The sequence below is a fragment of the Equus caballus genome, chromosome 6 (genome assembly GCF_041296265.1).
Source record: "Equus caballus isolate H_3958 breed thoroughbred chromosome 6, TB-T2T, whole genome shotgun sequence".
Lineage (NCBI taxonomy): Eukaryota > Metazoa > Chordata > Mammalia > Perissodactyla > Equidae > Equus > Equus caballus.
Genome location: NC_091689.1, coordinates 88,340,858 through 88,362,270, shown reverse-complemented (window position 1 = coordinate 88,362,270; position 21,413 = coordinate 88,340,858). Strand labels below are relative to the sequence as shown.

The 21,413-nt window shown below is 40.9% G+C and overlaps 1 protein-coding gene and 1 long non-coding RNA gene across 5 annotated transcripts in view; both read right to left on the bottom strand.

Annotated features, from left to right (window-relative positions):
• The window catches only part of OS9 (OS9 endoplasmic reticulum lectin), a 30,231-nt gene extending 10,876 nt beyond the window's left edge, over window positions 1–19,355 (bottom strand). The window contains exons 1-5 of one of the 4 annotated variants that reach the window (XM_070269154.1): window positions 19,027–19,355; window positions 18,427–18,603; window positions 16,995–17,058; window positions 16,788–16,864; window positions 16,504–16,602 (exon numbers count right to left, since the gene is read on the bottom strand). In XM_070269154.1, coding sequence (XP_070125255.1) covers window positions 16,504–16,602; window positions 16,788–16,864; window positions 16,995–17,058; window positions 18,427–18,603; window positions 19,027–19,188 — 579 coding nt within the window. In that variant the 5' untranslated portion in view covers window positions 19,189–19,355. The remainder of the gene's footprint in view (window positions 1–16,503; window positions 16,603–16,787; window positions 16,865–16,994; window positions 17,059–18,426; window positions 18,604–19,026) is intronic. The other 3 variants (XM_070269156.1, XM_070269155.1, NM_001167682.2) reach the window with 3 other exon arrangements.
• On the bottom strand, window positions 11,978–14,495 carry LOC138924842 (uncharacterized). Its single transcript, XR_011440152.1, has 2 exons — window positions 14,417–14,495; window positions 11,978–12,156 (listed from the first exon to the last, which is right to left on the bottom strand). It is a non-coding gene; the product is annotated as an uncharacterized lncRNA (long non-coding RNA).
• Window positions 19,356–21,413: the final 2,058 nt, after the last annotated feature.

Below are 21,413 nucleotides of genomic sequence, written 5' to 3'. Positions count from 1 at the left end.
CATTTACCAGGAAGGCTATAGTCAAAAAGATAAAAACAAGCATTGATGAGGATGTGGAGAAATTGAAATTTTCATATACTACTGGGAGGAGTGTAAGGTGGTGCTACTCCGTTGGTAAAAGTCTGGCAGTTCCTCAAAAGGTTAAACATGGAATTACCATATGATCCAGCAATTCTACTCCTTGGTACATATCAAGAGAAATGAAGACATGTCCACACAAAAACTTGTTCACAAATGTTAAAAGCAACATTGTTCCTAACAGCCAAAAAGTGCAACCAACGCAAATGTTCACCAACTGATGAACAGATGAGTGGAACGTGGAATACTGTTTGGCAATAAAATGTAACGAAGTAGTGGTACATGCTACACACGGATGATCCTTGAAAACACGGTAAGTGAAGGAAGCCAGACACAAAAGGTCATACACTGTATGATTCCATTTACAGGAAATGTCTAGAATAGGCAGCTCTATAGGGACAGAAAGATGAGAGGTTGTCTAGAGTGGAGGGCGGGGTCGCGGGGGGTGGGATGGAGTAACTGCTAAAGGGCAGGGACTTCTACGGTGATGACAGGGTCCTAAAATTAATCGTGGTGATGGCTGCACAACTCTGTGAATATACCAAAACCACTGAATTGCACCCTGAATTGCATGGCATGTGAATTATATCTTGATAAAGCTGTTATTTTAAACAAGTAAAAGAAAGAAACAGAATGCCTAACTTCCTACTCAGATAAGAGAAAAGGTGGTGTGATTAATGCAAAATGGAACAAAATAAAAGCAAGAAAGGAGAGAAAGGAAACAGAACAGGTGGAACACAAGAAAGCATAAAATAAAATGTTAGACATAAATCCAAACATGTACGTAAAATCCAAACATGTACGTACAGAATAAAAGGTTAAAATTTTTAAAAATATAACTATATGCTGTTTGAAGAACACACTTAAAACATAAGAATATAGAAAGGATAAAAGCAAAAGAATGGCAAAATACAGTAAACAACTCAATGAAACTTTAAGTAAAAAAACTACTAAGATAAAGGTCAATTCATAATGTTAAAACGTTCAATTGATGAGGAAGATAACGATTTAAATTGTATGTCATTCTTTATCTTCCTTATTGTCTGTCTCTCCCAAGTGGAGTAGGAATTTTTGTCTGTTTTGTTCACTGAAATATCTCCAGCAACTAGGACAGTGCCTGGCACATAGACGCACTTATTAAACATTTGTTGAATAAATTAATACATAGCCCCAAGATATATAAAGCAACAACTGAGAGAATAATAATGAATAAATTGAAAGAATAATAAGGAATAAGAGACAAATCCATAATTATAGCAGGAGACAAATCAGTAAGGACACAAAAAATTTAAGCAGCACAATTAACAATCACGACCTAAAAGACATACAGAACCACTGTCCCTAACCATAGAGTGTACGTTATTTTCAAGCACAAAGAAACATTCACAGAAACCGACATATGCTGGGCCATAAACAAGTCTCAACAAATTGAAAAGGACTCAAATTAAATGGCACAACCATAAAACAACCTGTATAATTATGAGATATAAAAGACAATCAGGGCAACTTGAAAATATTGAATATTTGATGATATTAGGAATTACTGTTAATTTTTTAGTGTGACATGCTATTGTGGTTATGTTTTAAAAAGAGCTCTAATGTTTTAGGGATAAATAAATATAGAAATATTTATGGACGAAATGATATGATGTCTGTAATTTGCTTCCAAGTAATCTGGGAGTGGAGGGTGCAGTGCAAGAAGGTGGGCAGGGGACAGATGACATGGGACTGGCCACATCTGTTGAAGACAGATGAAACAAAAGGCGTTATAGGACAATTATCTCTGATATCATAGGTTTTAAATTTTCCATAATAAAACTTTTAAAAAGATGGTCCTTCAATATACAGAACTTGAGTCCAGGAATTATACTTTTAAGATAGATTTACACATGTACATATGTATAATGTGATAATCTTCTGTAATAACAAAAAATTCGGGGATAAAACTATTTTAATCAGTACAGTAATGGTGACAAAATGACGGAACATTCATACGATGGAATATTCTGCAGATGTAAAAGCAAAGAATAAAGCTCTAGATGTAGTGCCATCAAAAGATCTCTAAGAATTACTGTTGAAAACTATAAAAACGAGGTGCAGAACATATGTCTAATATACTGTATATGGTATGTAAAAAAAGAGAACAGGAAATAAGCATCTCCAGTCCTAACTGCTTGTAAACGCACAAAGAAAGGCTGGAAAGACACACGAAAATCTCAGAGCAAGGTTACCTACGGGATGGGGGGGGGACGGCACCACAGGCACTGAGCAGATGGCAGATAAGTGTGGGAGGGAGAATTTTCATTGTACACCTTTCTATACTTTCTGGGTTTTGAATCATGGGAAAGTATTATCCATTTAAAATTAGATAAAAAAATTTAGAGTAGCCATAAAAAACTTGTGAGAAATATCTAAAGTAGTACTTGGAGAGAACTTTACAAGAGATGGATTATAAAAGAAGAAAAGCTAAAAAAGAATGAGTCATGCATTCATTTCAAGAAGTTGAAGAAAGAACAGCAAAATAAACCCAAAAAAAGGAGAAGGAAGGAAAATAAAGATTAGAGTTCAAATTAATAAAACAGAAAACAAATAGAATAGAGAAGCTCAACAGAGCCAAAAGTGGGTCCTTTGAAAAGACTAATAACACCAACCAACCTCTCTTGAGATTGGCCAACAAGAAAAGAGTGAGGCAAAAATAACCCATGAGGAATGAAAACAGGAACCTAATTACAGATGCTACAGAGATTAAAAAGATAATAGAAGGGTATCATGAACAACTTTATGATCTGAAAAATCACATGACCTAGACAAATTCTTAAAAAAATATCTTACTAAAACTGACCCAACTAGAAACAGAAAACTGTGAATGTTCCTAAAATTACTAAAGAAAATGAATCAGTAGTTTAAAATCTTCCCACAAAGAAAACAGACTAAGACGATTTTACAGGTAAATTCTAGCAAACACTCAAGGAATAAAAAACTGCAATTTTATACATTCATCAGAGTACAGAAAAAGTGAGAACATTTTTGAACTTACTTTTGGGGGCTAGCATAACCTTGTTACCAAAACATGATAAGGACAGTACCAGAAGGAAAAATTATAGGTCAATATCTCTCAGGAGACATATACAAGAGTCCTTTTAGGGGACTGCCTCGTGGCTGAGTGGTTAAGTTCTCGTGCTCCGCTTCGGCGGCCCCGGGGTTTCACTGGTTCAGTTCCTGGGCGTGGACATGGCGCTGCTCATCAGGCCATGCTGAGGAGGCGTCCCACATGCCACAACTAGAAGGACCCACAACTAAAATGTACAACTATGTACTGGGGGGATTGGGGGAGAAAAAGCAAGAAAAAAAAGAGTCCTTTTAAAAAGTAGCAAACTAGGGGCTGGCCCCGTGGCTGAGTCGTTAAGTTCGCACAGTCCGCTGCAGGCGGCCCAGTGTTTCGTCGGTTCGAATCCTGGGCGTGGACATGGCACTGCTCATCAAAACCACGCTGAGGCAGCGTCCCACATGCCACAACTAGAAGGACCCACAACTAAGAATATACAACTATGTACCAGGGGGCTTTGGGGAGAAAAAGGAAAAAATAAAATCTTAACAAAAAAAAGTAGCAAACTGAATCCAGCAAGCTATAAAAGAGGGAGAGTCAAGGATAATACATATGACCAAACTGGGTTCCTCTCAGGAATGCAAACTTGGCTTAACATTAGAAAATCAATAAATCATTTCATTTTCAAATGAAAGTTTGGCTTAATATTAGCATATCAATTAAGTACATTAGTTTAAATCCATTTCATATTAATCCATGAATACTTGAAAAGATCAATCATTAGGAATCAGTGAAATGCACATTAAATTCATAATGAGATACCATTACACACCCAATAAGCTAGTAAAAATTGATAATATCAAATATTGGGAACTCATACATTACAATAAGAATGTAAATGGCAACAAAAACTTTGGGAAATATTCTGCATTGCCAAATAAAGTGGACATGGGTTCGCCTTCATATGCTATGACCCAGCAATGGTACTCCTGGGTGGAATTCTCCCTAAAGAAATTCTTGCACATCATATTAGGAGGTACATACAAGAATGGTGTTCATAGCAGCGGTTTTCGGTAATAGAAAAATAGAAACGATCCAAATGTCCTTGAAAAGTAATTTAGATGGATAGAGGATGCTGAACTATACAAAGAATAACGAGCTATGGAAGCAGGTAAGTGAGAGCACTGCAGCTACAGCCAGCGACACGGATGAATCTCACAAACATAACACTGACCAAGAGAAACAAGTCCCAGGAGACTTCCGTATACATACTCAGGATGCTTTCATCCAATACGATGCCATTTGTATCAAGTTCAGAAAAAGGCTAAATTAAATGAGATGCATACACAGATGGTAAAACTCTAAAGAAAAGCTCAGGACTTATCCTCCTAAAGTCAGGAGAGTAGTCACCTCTGTGGTGAAGGGACAGAGAAGCACGTGGTGTACAGGGGCACGGAGGGGCTTTCAAGGTACTGTCAGTGTCCATCCAGAACCTGAGGTCATTAGACTGTATTTCCTTTTTAGTCCTTACACAATACATATATGTTTTATACAGTTTCATGTATTGTGATGTGTGTCACAAAAATTTTTTAAGTGTGATTAGGAAGAAATGGTCTCAATATTAAGGCATAAGAGGAATAATTTACCATAAAGATATCACAATTCTGAATTTATATGTACCTAACAGCCTCAAAATATATGAAGGAAAAATTAACAAACTTGCCAAATCAACCATCACAGTGAAAAGTTTAACACACCCCTTTCAATAACTGGTTGGCCACCTGGACAAAAAGTTAGTAGAAAATTTGACCAACACGATTAGAGTCTTGAAATGAATAATTAGAGAAAACATACGTTTTCAAGCAGATACAGACCATTTTTTAAAGTTCACTACAAAGAAAGTCTCAACAATCACCAAAAGAACCATTGACACAATGGCATAAAATCAGAAATCAATAGCAGTCATATAAAAACAATAAAAATAAAACACATTTGCTTAAAAATATAATAAGCGTAATTCTAAGTAAGTTCTGAATCAAAGCCCAAATCACAATGAAAATGGAAACATCTCATGGAAACTTGAGGGATGCAATCAACATGGTCCTCAGGGGTGACATGGATCAGGAAGGAGACAGTGAGGGAAGCACCCCACACAGGAAGTTAGAAGAATAGTTACAACTCCTATCACAGACAGAGGGATAGTCTCTCTAATATATGAAGAGCTCTTATAAATTGAAAAGAAAAAGATCAACAACCCATTAGGAAAATGAGCAAAGAATGTGGATGACTGAAAGAAAAGAGAAAAGGAGAAAAGGGAGACAAAAGGCTCTTAATTATGAGTAAGATTACATATCTTTTCCTAAGAGAAATGTAAGTTAAAAGCCTATTGAGAAATCATTCTTTACCTGACGCCCATCTGATAATTGGCCAAAATCCAAAAATGTAAAAATACACCAGGCTGGCACAGCTGTAGGGAACGCGGCATGCTCAGACATTGCTGGAAGGAGAGTAATTTACCTAAGCAGGGTAATCTGGCAGGACATATAAAAACTACACAAGTCGACTTCCAGGAGTTTAATCTATATATACTCTGCAGGTACAAGATTACTCATGCTGCACTTTTGTGTTAAAAGAAGAGTTAAAACAACCTAAATGTCCATCAAGAGGGAACTATTTGGTACAGGTGTATAAGAAAATAACAGCAACTATAAAAAAGAATGAGAAAGCTTTTTATATATTGATTTTAGAAGAGCTCAAAGATATATGCTTGTATCTGCATTAAAAAAATCTCTGCATTAAAAAAGATCTGTGAGTGTATAAACAATGATTACCTTACTTATGGGGATGGGAACATGTTGATGAGGGGAAAGCTGTGTTAAGACTTTTCTCTGTATACTTTTTTAAGAATTTTTATATTTTTTAAGAATTTTATATTTCAGCTATGAGAAGGTAATACCTATTCAAAAAATTAAATATAGAATTTTTTAAGTGTAAAAAAAATCCAAGAAGTTAGAAAGAGAACAAAATAAATACAAAGAAAGGAGAAGGAAGGAAATAATAAAGATAAGATAATCAAGAGGTTAATGAAAGAGTAAACAGACAATAGAGAGGATAAACAAAGTCAAAGGGTGGCTCTTGAACTAACAAAAAAGACAAATCTCTGGCAAGACAGATCAGCAGAAAGAGAAAAGTCAAAGTCAGTATTAGGAATTAGAAAGAGGATATATCTACAAAAAGAGATTATGAAAAAGTAAGAAAACACCATAATTTCATGCTAATACATTTGAATAATTTAGACGACTAAATAATGGCCTATGAAATTATAATTTATTAATGCTTCATGACACAGTAAGCCTAAAAAAATCTTATAATAGTTAAATAAATTAAATCAGTAGTAAAAATCATCCCCACAATACACTATAATAGTGGGGATGGTAATAGTATTGTGGGGATGAGGCAGTTTTACAGAGTTCTTCCAAACCTTTAAAGAACAGATTAGTTCCTACCTTAGCAAACAGTTCCAGAGAACAGAAAAAGAGAGAAGCTTCTCAAGGCGTTTTATGAAGCTAATATAACTTGATACCAAAACAAGATAGCGATAAAACAAGAAAAGAAAGTTATGGACCAATACACTTAAGAAAATAGCTGTAAAAATCAAAATATTAGGAGACTGAATATATCAATATATTAAGAATACTTCAGGGGCCGTCCCCAGGGCCAAGTGGTTAAGTTCACGTGCTCTGCTGCGGCGGCCCAGGGCTTCGCTGGTTCGGATCCTGGGCGAGGACACGGCACCATTCATCAAGCCACGCTGAGGTGGCGTCCCACGTGCCACAACTAGAAGGACCCACAACTAAAATATACAACTATGTCCTGGGGGGATTTGGGGAGAAAAAGCAGGGAAAAAAAAAAAGGGATACTTCATGACCATGGATTATCCCAGACATGCAAGGGTAAAAAGCCTTACAAAATGGATTAATTTAATTTACTATATTAAAAAACAAAGATGAAAAACCATACGACCATCTCAATCAACACAGAAAAAGCATGTGTTAAAATTCCATGCCTAACCATGATGAAAATATTCAGCAAACTAGGAGCAGAATGGATCTTTATTCACCTGATAAAAGGTGTCTACAAAGTGCCCACAGGAAACCATCATGTTAACAGTGTAACTTCAGGAGCACTCCCTCTAAAGTCAGGAACAAGTCAAGGATGCCCACCATCACCACTTCTATTGCACTGGAGGTATAAGAAAAATGAAACGTATAAGGATTAGCAATGAAGAAACCAAAATTGTCCCTTTTGCAGATAAGATTATTCACATAGAAAATCTGTGAGAATCTGCAAACTATTACACATTGAGAGAGTTCAGCAAAGTTGCTGGATACGAGATCAATATACAAAATCAATAAGGTGACCATATGCTAGCAACAATCAATCAGAAAATGTAACTTTTAAAAGATGCCATTTACAATAGCATCAAAAACTATAAGGTACCTTCATGCTTGAAACGTTTGCATACTCACACAAGACACAAACAAAAACTACAAAGTGTCCTGGACTAATATCATGTGAGCTGTACAAGTGCTTCAGTCAGAAAACTAAAATCCTACTAAAGTACAAGATAATAAGTAAACATAAGTAAATACATTCATAGTGGATAAAGACTCAATATCATAAAATATCAATTCTTTACAAGTTAATCTAAAATTCAACGTAATTCCGATTAAAATCTCCAAAAGAGTTTTTCACAGAATTTGTCCGATAGCCCAGTTTTGAAGAACAAAGGAAAATGCATCCTATCAGATCCCAAGACTTACTAAAAAGCTATAGCAATTAAAACAATGTGGTGTTGGCACAGGAATAGACAGATTGTTGAAAGAAGAGAAGCCAAGAAGAAATGCACATAGATTAGGGAAGTTGATCAATGACCAAGGTGGCACTACAAATTAGGGAGGAAAGTACGGACTACACAATAAATGATGTGGGGACAACTGGTAATCCAGATGGAGAATAGGCATATTTAGGTTTCAAGCTTACACCATACATTAAACTAAGTATTCATTGAATCAAAGCCTGAAATATGAGAAGAAAACTTCTAAAACATAGGTGAATAAGAAATGATTTAATGAAAGATACAAAAAGTACAAACTATAAAGAAAAAGATTGGGGCTGCCCCGAGGCAGAGTGGTTAAGTTCGCGCGCTTCCCTTCAGCGGCCCAGGGTTTCACCCGTTCCAATCCTGGGTGTGGACATGGCACTGCTCATCAGGCCATGCTGAGGCGGGGTCCCATGTAGCACAACAAGAAGGACCTACAACTACAATATATAGCTATGTACTGGTGGGCTTTGGGAAGAAGAAGAAAAAAAAAAAGGAAAAGAAGATGGCAACAGTTGTTAGCTCAGGTGCCAATCTTTTTTTTAAAAAAAAGAAAAAGATTGAAAATTTTAATCATATTGGAATTGAAAATTTTTTTTAATTAAAAGTACATTTGAGACACTATAAACAAAAGAAAACGGCTGACAGAGAGAACGTAGGTGACTAAGGAATTAACTCAGGAACATATAAAGAATGCCTTCCTAACTCACTCTATAAGGCAAGCATTACCCTGAAACCAAAGCCAGACAAAGATATTACAAGAAAAGAAAATTACAGACCAACATCCCTTGTGAATACAGATGCAAAATTCTCAACAAAATACAAGCAAACCAAATTCAGCAGCATATTAAAAGATTAAAAGCACATAATGATTTATGTAAGATTTATTCCTGGAATACAAGGATGGCTCAACATAAAAAAAAAAATCAATCAATGTAATATACCACATTAATGGAATGAAGAAAAAAAGCCACATGATCATCTCAATTGATGCAGAAAAAGCATTTGACAAATTTCAATACCCTTTCATGATAAAATCACTTGATGAAGTAGGAATAGGAGAAAATGTCCACAACGGGATAAAGGCCATATATGAAAACCCCAGAGTTAATTTCATACTCAATGGTGAAAGACTGAAAGCTTTTCCCCTAATATTAGGAACAAGATAAGGATGCCCACTTTTGTTACTTCTATTTAACACAGTACTGGAAGTTCTAATCCGAGCAATTAGGCAAGAAAAAGAAATAAAGGGTATCCAAGTTGGAAATGAAGAAGTACAATTATCTCTGTTCACAGGTGATGTGCTATTACACACAGAAAATCAAAGGAACCCACACAAAAAAACTGTTAGAGCTAATAATTAATTCAGCAAAGTTGCAAGATATACAAGCAACATGCAAATATCAGTTGTATTTCTATACACTTGCAATGAACAATCCAAAAAGGAAATATTTTTAAAACTTCATTTACAATGGCATCAAAAAGTAAATACTTAGGATAAATTTATCCAAGGAGGTGAAAGACTTGTACACTGAAAACTACAAGAAAGAAATTGTACACTGGAAGAAATTATAGGAGAAACAAATCAATGGAAAGGCATCCCTCATGTTGTTAAGACGGCACTACTATGCAAAGTGATCTACGTATTCACCGCAATCCCTATTAAAATCCCAATGGCATATTTTACACCTATAGAAAAACCCACCTTAAAATTCGTATGCAATCTCAAGGGACCTCAAATAGCTAGAACAATCAAAAAAAGAACAAAGTTGGAGAACTCACACTTCCTAATTTCAACATTTACCACAAAGCTACAGTAATCAAAACTAAGTGGTACTGGCATAAAGATAAGACATATATACAATGGAATAGAATAGAGAGCTCAAAAATAAACCCTCGCATATTTGGTCAGCTGATTTTCAACAAGGGTACCAAGACCATTCAAAGGGGAAAAGATAGTATTTTCAACAAGTGGTGCTAGAAAACTGGATATTTACATACAAAAGAATGAAGTTAGCATACATCATAAACAAAATCAATTCAAATTGGATCAAAGACCTAAATTTAAGAGCTAAAAATATAAAACTCTTAGAGGAAAACATAGGTGAAAATCTTCACAACCTTGGAATAGGCAATGATTTCTTAAGTATGACACCAAAAGCACAGGCAATAAAAGAAAAAAGTAGATAAATAAGACTTCATCAGAATTAAAAATTTTTGTGCATCAAAGAACACTACTAAGAGAGTGAAGAAGTAAACCACGGAATGGGAGAAAATACTTGCAAATCATACATCTGATAAGTGAATACTATCCAGAAGATATAAAGGACTCCTATGACTCAACAATAACAGAAAACAAATGACCCAATTCGAAAATTGGCACAGGATTTGAATAGACATTTTTCCAAAAAAAGACATACAAATGGCCAATAAGCAAAGGAAAAGGTGCTCCACATCATCAGTGATTAGGGAAATACAAATCAAAACCACAATGAGATACCACTTCACACCCACTAGGATGGTTATTATTAAAAAAAAAAAAAAAAGGAAAATCACAAGTCTTGCAGAGTGTGTGGAGAAACTGGAATCCTTGTGCACTGCTGGTGGGAATGGAACAGTGCAGCTGCTGCGGAAAACAGTTCGGCAGTTCCTCAGAAAGCTACACAGAGAATTACCATAAGGTATATTCCACTCCTAGATATATACCCAAAAGAATCCAAAAGAGGGCCTCAAACAGATCCTTGTACACCAATGTTCCCTGAAGCGTTATTCACCACAGCCAAAAGGGGGAAACACCAGAGTGTCCATCCATCAGCTGATGAACAGATCAACAAAATGTGGTATATGCATAAATGGAAGATTATTAAATATTCCATAAAAGGAACAGGCCATAAAAAGGAATAAAATTCTGACACATGCTACAACATGGATCAACTTTGAAAACATTATGCTAAGTGAAATAAGCCAGACACAGAAGGACAGATATTGTATGATTCCACTTATATGAGGTGCCTAGAATAGTCAAATTCACAGACACAAAGTACAACAGAGGCCGGGGGAGGGGGGAAATGGGGAGTTATTGCTTAATGGGTACAGAGTTTCTGTTTGGGATGATGAAAAAGTTCTGGAACTAGATAGTGGTAATGGTTATAGAACATTGTTAAGGTGCTTAATGCCTGAACTGTACACTTAAAAATTGTAACTTTTATGTTATGTATATTTTACCAGAACTTAAAAATAATAAAAATAAATGAAGAATTCCTATACATTGAAAAAAAGACATTGAAAAAATGGGCAATACACCAAATTCACCCATAAAACATACATTCCTGGTAATCCAGTGATTCCACATCTAAGTATTTCCCTGGAGAAACTCGCACACATTCCCAGCAAGCCCTCACTGCAGCATTGTGTGTAAGAGCATCGGAGTTCAGAGGACAGCATGGCGACGACCGTTAATTACACTGCATTGGCTATTGAAAGTTGCCAAGAGAGCAGATCTTAAAAATTCTCATTAGAAGAAAAAATGTTTGTAACTATGTATGGTGATGGATGTTACCTAGACTTATTGTGATCATTTCACAATATATATAAATATTGAATGATTAGGTTGTACACCTGAAACACACATAATGTTATATGTCAATTATACCTCAGTTAAAAAAAGAGCATTAGAGTTGAAACCCTACTGCTTCTCAATAGAGGAACAGGTAAGTAAACAATGAAACACAATGCAGCCACTAAAATCATTGACCTAGGTCTCTGTGTCATGCCACAGAAGGGCAAAAACATTGACTAGTGAAGAAGCAAGTTAATACCACTGATGTATACTTTTAAAATGCAAAATATATATATATATATTGTCTATGATATATGTGTCAGCAATAAAAGTACAAAGCAAGCATGGAGATGGTTGTGATTATTTCCGGAGAGGAGGGGAAGGGAAGAAATGAGAGAGTGGGCTTTAAGTATATCATTAGCATTTTATTCCTTTTATAAAAAAACAGATCTGAAGCAAATTTGGCAAAATGTTAACATCTGTTTAACTTGGCGGTGGATTTCTGCATCTCCATGACATTATTTTCTGTATGTCTGAAATGTTTCACAATTATACATTTTAAAGGAAAAAATCTTAGATCTCTTTGAAATCCTAATTAACATAAGAATTGAGATAAGGATACAAATTCATTTAACTCCAGATGGCTAATCAATTGTTCCCAAACCCACGAAAACCACACTCTTATCAAACACTGTGGACGCTGCTCCTACAAGGAGGCATCGGGCAGAGGGAAATGCGCCATGCCCGCCCTGGAGCAGGATTTCCTCAGTCACACAGACAATGAACTTGAGTGGTCCGTCAGGATATAAAAATGAGAAGCAGCTAGACAAATATGCCCTCAACTTTCTGTCACTAACACCTCCAGACTCCCCAGCGAATACACCCCCCTTTCATTCTAGTTATCCCCCAAAAGCCCTGCTCCTCGGGGTAACCGCCCTCCCCAGGTTCTGTCTCCCAGCCCTGCCCACATTCTCTTCTCGTTCTTTCCCCCGGCCCTCAACCTCTCCTTCTTTCCCCTAGGCCCACCCAGCAGCATTTAAACACCCTCCCACTTTAAAACACAAAACACCACCAAGGTACCATCCTCCCAACCCCCCAGCCCCTGTCTCCAGTGCTGGCCTTTTCCCTCCCCTTCATCTCCAGACTTCTGCCATGATTTCTGCCTCTCCACCACGTTCCTCACCACCTCCTGAAACTGCTCTAGCAAAGATCGCCAATGGCCTCTGTCATTAAGTCCGACCAAAGGACTGGCCAGGGGTGACGGGCAGTACAGGACTTTAACAAATGTTCCTCTGGTTCCCCTGCCTACCGTCTGAATTTTTATTTCCATGCTTTGCTTTGCTTTGATTAAAATAATAATTCCCATGATCACCCACAAGTAGTTTTTAATTCTCCTCTTCCCTGAAGGTTCAGATGCAGCCAATACCAGGGACCGGTCCCTCTTGAGACATATCCTTCCTGGGTTCCACGTCACCCTAGTCTCCTTTCTGGCCCCTTCTTTCTGGCAAAGCCCCCTTCTGTCCATGCTTTCAGTGATGGCTTCCTCAAAGTTCTGTCCCACTTTTCTCATTAAATAATGTTTCTTTGGGGGGATTTCATTCATACCGTGGCTTCAGTTATCACTCCCAGCACTCTGGGTTCAATTCAGACCTCTCGGAAGCTCCAGACCCACACATCCAACAGTCTCCTCAGATATCTCTACTTGGATGTCTGCAGCCACTAAAATCATCAAATTTAAAACCCCAAATCATCATTTCCTTCACCAAACCCACTCCTCTTCCCACTATACCTTTCTCAGTAACAGGAACCACCATCTATCTGGTTGCTCAAGCCAAAAACCTGGGAAGCTTACTCTATTGATTTTGCCACCTAAATCTCTCCAGAAATTCACATTGCTTCATCCCTGGACCACCTTGTTTCTCCCCTGGATTACTGCAACCACATTCTAATTGGTCTCCCAATCGTTTGCTATACTTGAGCCAGAGTGAGGCTTCAAGACCAAAATTGAATATGTCATCATTCTGCTTAGATATTTCATTGGTTCCCCCTAGTTTCTCAGATTGTCCACACTCCTCAACATAGCGACAGAGCTTCATGACCTGTGACTCGTCCCCTAACAACTGCCCAGCCTCGCCTCCCACTCCCTTCCCACAATTCTGTCCAGTCACTGTGAATAGCCACCAATTCCTGGGGTTGGCCATTGTCTCTGCGTCCAGGCCTTTTATACTTACTGTACCTTCCACCCGGGGTGCCCTCCTCCTGCCTCTCCCACTCCTCTATAGCTGCCCGGCTAACTCCTCCTCCTTCAATGGTCAGTTCAAAGGTCACTTTCCCCACAGGGCTCCTTTACCTAGACCTGGTTAGTTCATTTATCGTGTGCTCCCCTGTAACTTGTACTTTACCCATCAGAGTATTTGTCCTGCTTCTTGGGGCCATTTATTTAACAGCTCTCTCCTGAGAGCAGGACTGGGTCTCCCACTCACCATTTTACCCCCGGTTTCTATTATAGTGCTCGGCACAGGGCATTTGTCAATAGATACGAGGAAAATGCAGTCTTTGCCCTCAGTTCTTGGCCTACTGACGGTACAAACAAGTAAAGAAATGATTCAAATATGACGAAGTAAGTGCTCTAATATATGTGTGTGGGTGCTTGTGAGTTGCTATGGCCTGAATGGTTGTGTCGCCCTAAAATCCATATGTTGAAATCCTAATGTGCAAGGTGATGGTATTAGGAGGTGGGGCCCCTGGGAGGCGTTTAGGTGATGAGGATAGAGCCCTCATGAATGGGATTAGTGCTCTTATAAAAGAGACCCCACAGAGCCCCCTTGCCCCTTCCATCATGTGAGGATACAACAAGAAGTCTGTGACCTGGAAGAGGGCCCTCACTCAACCATGCTGGTACCCTGAGCTCCAACTTCCAGCTTCCAGAACTGTAAGAAAAAAATTCCTGTCATTTATCAGCTGCCCAGTCTGTGGTTTTCTGCTGTAGCATCCCAAATGGACTAAGAGACAGATATATGTGGACAGGGATGTAAGCATAGGAAATGCTGAAGGAGCGCAACTAACTTTCTGGGTTAGCCGAGAAAGTTCACATAAAATAAGTGACATTCGAACTGGCTTCTCATTCATTCCATTCATTCAATGAATAATTTCTGGGCAGCTACTTGGTGCCAGACACTGTTCCAGGCACTGAAGATACAGCAGAAAATAAGACAGACACTGTCCCTGCCTTCCTGGAGCTTTTATAGTAGGTGAGGCAGAGGGAGATAAACTCTAAAAATAAGATAATTTCAGGAAATGATACATGCTTTCAAGAACACAACACACGGTAGGTATTTAGCAGGATCGGGGCAGAAAGGTGCGTGCACGTGTGTGTGTGCCTGTGGTGGGCCTCCCCATGGACGTGTCACGGGGATGTATAACCAGAGTGAGGGGACAGAGCCAGACATTCAAAGATCTGTGGGAAGTCAGCTTTAGGTGGAAGGAACAATGAGAGGCACTGGTTCAAAGGACATAAAGGCCAATGGGGTGGAAACACAGTGAGTACTGATAACTCCAGACCAGACCTCGTCCCTTAACTCCAGAATCACAGAGCCAGCTCCCACTGGGAGGTCTCATAGGCACCCAGGCCTTCATATGTCCACCACCAACATAGTTTCCTCCTCCAAACCCATTCCTTCCCACTTCAGTAAATGACAATTCCATTCTCCCAGTTGCTCAAGTCAAAAACCTTGGAGTCATACTTGACTCCACCCCACCTCCAATCCATCAACAAATCTTATTGGCTCTACCTTCAAAATATATCCAGAATCTAAGTGCTTCCCACCACCTCCTCTGCTACCACCCTAGTCTGAGTTGAAGTATTTGGATCTTATCCTTTATGCAAGGCAGAATCAAAGGTTTTCTAGGACTGGGCAGAGAAGTGACAAGTGCTTAGAGTGGTGTGTTAGAGCCAGCTCACCAGTTCACAAGAACCAACTGGGAAAGTTTCAGGAATGTTGCAAGACAGTTGAAATCATGGTGATGGCATGAATTTGGCCATGGTCGGGTATTTATAGAATGGATATTGGCAAATCGTACAAACCAGGGCTCCCCTCTCCACCCTCTGACCCTACCCTGGTGATCTGGGTGTTCAACATTTATCAGTACACAACTGCATGTGCAAATCTGTATTACAGGAAGATAACTCTTGTGTCATGTGGTTCCCTGCAGGTGTGTATGTTTGTGAATATAAGTCAGAATCAGCGGAGGAACTTTTCCCACCATGCGTCTGCCTGCTTGAACTCAGTTAAGGACCACTTGATCAGGAACATTGTTAAGAGGCTGCTGGCAGTGATGCAGGGGAGAAACGAAGGTACCAAGCATAGGAAAGAAGAGGAAAACCATGAAAGAAATCTAGAAGTAGAATGTTTGGGCTGTTATTTACTCTAACAGAACTAGATTCCTTTCCTTGACATCACCCCTCAGTCTGTAACCGCAGACTCATCTCTGTGATTCTTTTGTTAACGTCTGTCTTCCTCTCTAGACCGTGCATTCCATGAGGGCAGCGGCTGCATGTCTGCCCACCACTGTATCCCCACAGTGGAGCCCACTACCTACACCAGCACCACCTCACTGAAGAGTCATTAAACGAAGAAAGGAGGACAAAGTGAAGAGTCAATAATGACACACAGGTTTCTAGCTTAGCTGATAGAAAGGAGAAACACAGAGAAAAGAGTACACGTGGTTGAGGGTTTGGAGGGGAGGATTTGGGAAATGTTGACTGGAAGTGCTTCTGAATATCCAGGCAGTGATGTCCAGCTGGCAGCTAGAAATATGTCTTAAATTTAGGGGTTGGGTCTGAGAGAGACGCGCTTGACTATAAGATGCAAGCTCCCACTTCCCTTAGAATCTGAATTGTCACTGAGGGAGTGTCAACGTCCCTCTCTCAAGACTCACCCGAACCTCGGCCTCCCGGGGCCTCCCATTGAGGTCGCACTTGGACCCGTTGCCATAGGTCTGGCTGTGGTAGCGTTTCAGGCGATGCTGCTTGGAGGCCTGGGGAGGACATCAAGCAGGAGGGAGGGGGCGTGAGGAAGACAGCAAGGAGGGAGAATGCACTTTATCCAAATGGCCATGAAGCCCCCCAAAACATGTCAGCTAATCCTGACCCTCCCATTCTTGTCAGGGCTCTTGGCCTGCAGCCAGCACCCCTTTCTCTCCCAATCCCCCACTCCGGCCACCTTAGCTGTTTCATCATCCCAGTCGAAGGCCGAATGGTAGTAGCCAAGATAGAGGACTTCACCTTTGATCTCTGAATCTGCAAGAGAAACCACAGCGAAGGACGGTTACTCCCTTCGAAGAGGACCAGGAGGGAAGGGGACTGGGGAGGCAGGTCACCTTCCACAACATATTGCTGAGGGCTTAGGGAAAATGTGGGCGCAAGTCACCTTCCATGTGGTACTGCTGGATGTGGCGTCCATAGCAGAATTCATACGTCCACCAGTCCTTGGTCTGACAACAGAAAAGGGACAGTGAGGGATGGAGTGCAGGTGTCTCTCCTGGAACCAGAACCTCTCCTGGCTCCAGGACATGAACCTCTCATCTACTTCTCACCTCCCACTGCTTCCACATTCAATTCTCCAGATTCTCAGTGAGGAGCGAGGACTGTTTTCCTTCTGTGACTCAGAGAGATACCTCCACAGTCTAACTCTGTTCCACCTGTGGTCTTTCCATTCCTCCCTTTTGAAAGTTTTTTTTTTAAATCCTTCTTTGCCCTCCATAAAGATAAGAAATCATGGTGTCCTTGAAGCACTCAAACCAGGGAAACATAGAATATGCAAATATTAATTGAACTTCTACAACGTTCCTTGTGCTGTTCTAGTCACTGGGGATACGACTGTGAACAAGATAAATTCTCTGAGCTCGTGGACTCAGTGCTGGGACTCAGATCAAAAATAAATAAATTCGGGGCTGGCCCCGTGGCCGAGTGGTTAAGTTTGCGCCCTCTGTTGCAGGCGGCCCAGTGTTTCGTTGGTTCGAATCCTGGGTGCGGACATGGCACTGCTCATCAAACCACGCTGAGGCAGCATCCCACACGCCACAACTAGAAGGACGCACAACGAAGAATATACAACCATGTACCAGGGGGGCCTTTGGGGAGAAAAAGGAAAAAAATAAAATCTTTAAAATAAATAAATAAATTCATGATTCAGTTAATAAGATGATTTTAGATCATGAAAAGTGCCATCACAGGGGCCAGGCCCATGGCCAAGTGGTTAAGTTCGTGCACTCCGCTTTGGCAGCCCAGGGTTTTGCCAGTTTGGATCCTGGGCATGGACATGGCACGGCTCATCAGGCCATGCTGAGGCGGTGTCCCATATAGCACAACCAGAGGCACTCACAACTAGAATATACAACTATGTACTGGGGGGCTTTGGGGAAAAGAAGGAAAAAAAAAAGATTGGCAACAGATGTTACAGCTCAGGTGCCAATCTTAAAAAAAAAAGAAAAGAAAAGTGCCATCATGAAAATAAAATAGGACGCTGAGCAGAGAGTGATAGGGGCAGGCGGTGACTTTACCAGGAAGGCTTCTCTAGGGGAGTGCCCCTTCTATCCCACACTGACCCTCTTTAGGCATCTCAAACTTGGCTTAACCCTCATTCTGAGATCCTTTATCCTAACCCTCCTCTGCATTCAGGAAAGTGTCATCAGTGGTTGCAGGATTCTTTGCTTCTTTCCTGTCTGTACAATGTCTACTCCTCCAATGGCCTTCTTAACTCCTGCAGGTCCTCCGGATCCCTCCTCATTCGCAGGCACCTTGGTTCTCAGAAAGAGAGCTAGCTCCCAAGCCCTCATTCCATCCATCCCGGTCCCTTTCACCTTCAGCAGGCAGGGAGCATCTTTCATGGGACTCAGCAACTCCGGGATCCCAGGCCCTTGGTAAGCAGGTGTCTCCTCCTCCCTTTCCCGCTGGAAATGAATCGCTCCAGCTGGCAGGCGACATTCATAGCGCTGTTTGTACTTAGAGGAGACAATCACCACGTCCGAAGCTTGGCTCTGGGAAAGAAGGGAGGGTCGGGGGGCAGGGAGGCAAAGAGAGGCTGGGATCAGGGAGAACAACGAGATCCCTCTTCAGATCCTGGGGAAGAGCCCGGTCAAGACAGAATGAGCCACAGGTCCTCCAGCTGCGTTTGGCGGGTGAAGGGACAGGGCACTCCCACTTCTCCACGGGGGCGGAGTCTGGGTGCTCCGATCAGGAACTGGGACCTGAAGCCGACAGAGGTAAGCCCCACCCCTCCCAGTCCCTGGCCCCAAGGGAATGGGTCTCAGTCTGCGATCCTCAGGAGTAGTCGTAAAACCCCCACCTACACTTCCCGATTCTCCTAGGGCTCCCGCCACAGCCTCCACTGCTGCCTTTCGTCCTCTGCCTTTTCCCCTTCCCCTTCTGTCCCAGACCCTCGGCCCCTCTACCCTCCTCACCTGCCCTCCCATGACAGGCAACGGCAGAATCTCGATCCCATAACGCATCTCGCTCAGCTCCTCCAGGTTCAGGCTCCCCACACCGCCCGTCAGACTCGCGGGTAACAGGAGCCCCAGGAGCAGCAGCCCCAACACACTGGACAGCAGCGCTTCCGCCGCCATCTTTCGTTCCCCTTCTTATCCAGAACCACTCCTTCCGCCCTATACCTGGCAGAGGCCTCACCCCGCCCATCAACGCCTCAAGGTCTCATTGGCTAGAAGTCCTGTCCCTCTCACGTACCCTAGTCCCATTTGTGAACGTGGCTCCAGAGCCCACGGAGAGGTGGAGCACGACGATTAGCAAAATCACTCCCTGCACGTGATTGGCCAGAGAGGAACCAATCACCAACGAGATCAGACGCCCTCCCACCCGCTCCAGGTCCCAGCGAGGCTCGGTCTACGTGCCCGGCCCTTTTCAGTGGTTTTGCTCTGTCTTCGTCCAGCTGTCATGCGCATCTCCTGTCACTTTTTTAGTCGTTTCTTGCATTGTATCCGGCCCCGGCCAAGCAGAGGATTGAGGCTGATAGGGGGTGCATGCAGTACCCCTGAAAGTTACTTAAAACCTGTTGCAAAGCAAACTATTATTATGTAAAAGCATTACCTCTTTTCACATATACAACTTTACGGCAATCTGACAATTTGTGTCAAAACCCTTCTACAGGATCCTGCAGTTGTCCTCCAACAAAATTATTCTGGAGAAATGATGAGGGCTTCTTGTTAAAGACTGGGGGGTGGGGAGCGGACGCACGTAAAGAGAACAAAGAGAAAGGGAAAGGAGACAACCGTAGCAACGTTTGAGAAGTTAGAAAGCAAGTGGAGGACAGGTGACTCATTTAGCAAGCCTGAAAAGTTGATTCCTAAACAAGGATAAACAAGAGCATGATTACACCTTTGGAAAAATTTCTCTGGGGAATCTGATCAGCCCAAAAGAGGAATCCCAAAGATACTCTCATGAGGGTTTTCTTAATGAAACAGATGAAAGAATCCTACACTTAAGCCCTTGGCCTACATGCCCCAACCCTCACAGGGTTTTTCCCATCAGCTTTTTAATGTCCTCACTCTTATACATAAGCAGACAGCCAAGGATCATTAGACATTTAAGGAAAGTCTTTAGTACACAAGAAAGAAACTAAACAAGCAAGAAGAAAAAAAACACAATTTAGAAGAAACAGAAATTGCAAGAAAGAAAAAAAATAAAACAACAAAAAAATCTATCATTAATAACCTCAGAGAGATAATAAATTATATCCATAAAATAGCAACAGGAAGCTATTTAAAAACTAACTACTATTCAGATAAGCAAAAAGAGCTCTTGGAAATCAAAACCATGATAGCAGGAATAAAAACTCAATAGAAAGACTGAAGGGGGGCTGGCCCCATGGTGGAGTGATTAAGTTCTCGTGCTCCGCTTCAGCGGCCCAAGGTTTCCCTGGTTCAGATCCTGGGCACACACACAGCACAGCTCATCAGGCCATGCTGAGGCAGCATCCCACATGCCATAACCAGAAGGACCCACACCTAAAATATACAACTATATACTGTGGCGGGGGGCGGGGGGGGGGGGTGCGGCAGGGGTGTTTGGGGAGAAAAAGCAGAAAAGGAAAAGATTGGCAACAGTTGTTAGCTCAGGTGCCAATCTTTAAAAAAAAAAAAAAAGACTGAAGGATAAAGTTGATCAAATTTGCTCTACTTTAGGAGAAAATTAGTGAAAATTAGTAAAAATTAGAGAATCAGTCCAGAAGGTCAAACATCTGGATAATGAGAGTTCCAGAAAGAGAATAGAGAATCAGAAAGGAAGAAATAATCAAAGAAATTATTTAAGAGCCAGCCCTGATGGCCCAGTGGTTAAAAGTTCAGCACTCTCACTGCTTTGGTGGCCCAGGTTCAGTTCCTGGTCACAGAACCACACCACCCATCTGCCGGTTGCCATGCTGTGGCGGCAGCTCACAGAGAAGAACTAGAAGGACCTACAAGTAGGATATACAACCATGCACTGGGGCTTTGGGGAGGAAAAAAAAGAGAGGGAAATTGGCAACAGATGTTAGCTCAAGGGGAATCTTTCCCAGCCAAAAAGAAAAATTAAAAAAGAAGTTATTTAAAAGTATTCCCCTGAAATGTAGAACTGAGTCTCTGAATTGAAAGGGCACACTAAGTATCCAGCAGAACAAATCAGGCCCACACCAAGACACGTCTTTATAGAATATCGGAACACTGGACACAGAGAAACGATTCCAAAAGCTTCCAGAGAGAAAGAACAAGTCGCATACAAAGATAAAAATCAGAACAGCATTAGGTTAATCAATTCATCAACACTGTAAGGTAGAAGACAATAAAGAAATGCCTTCAAA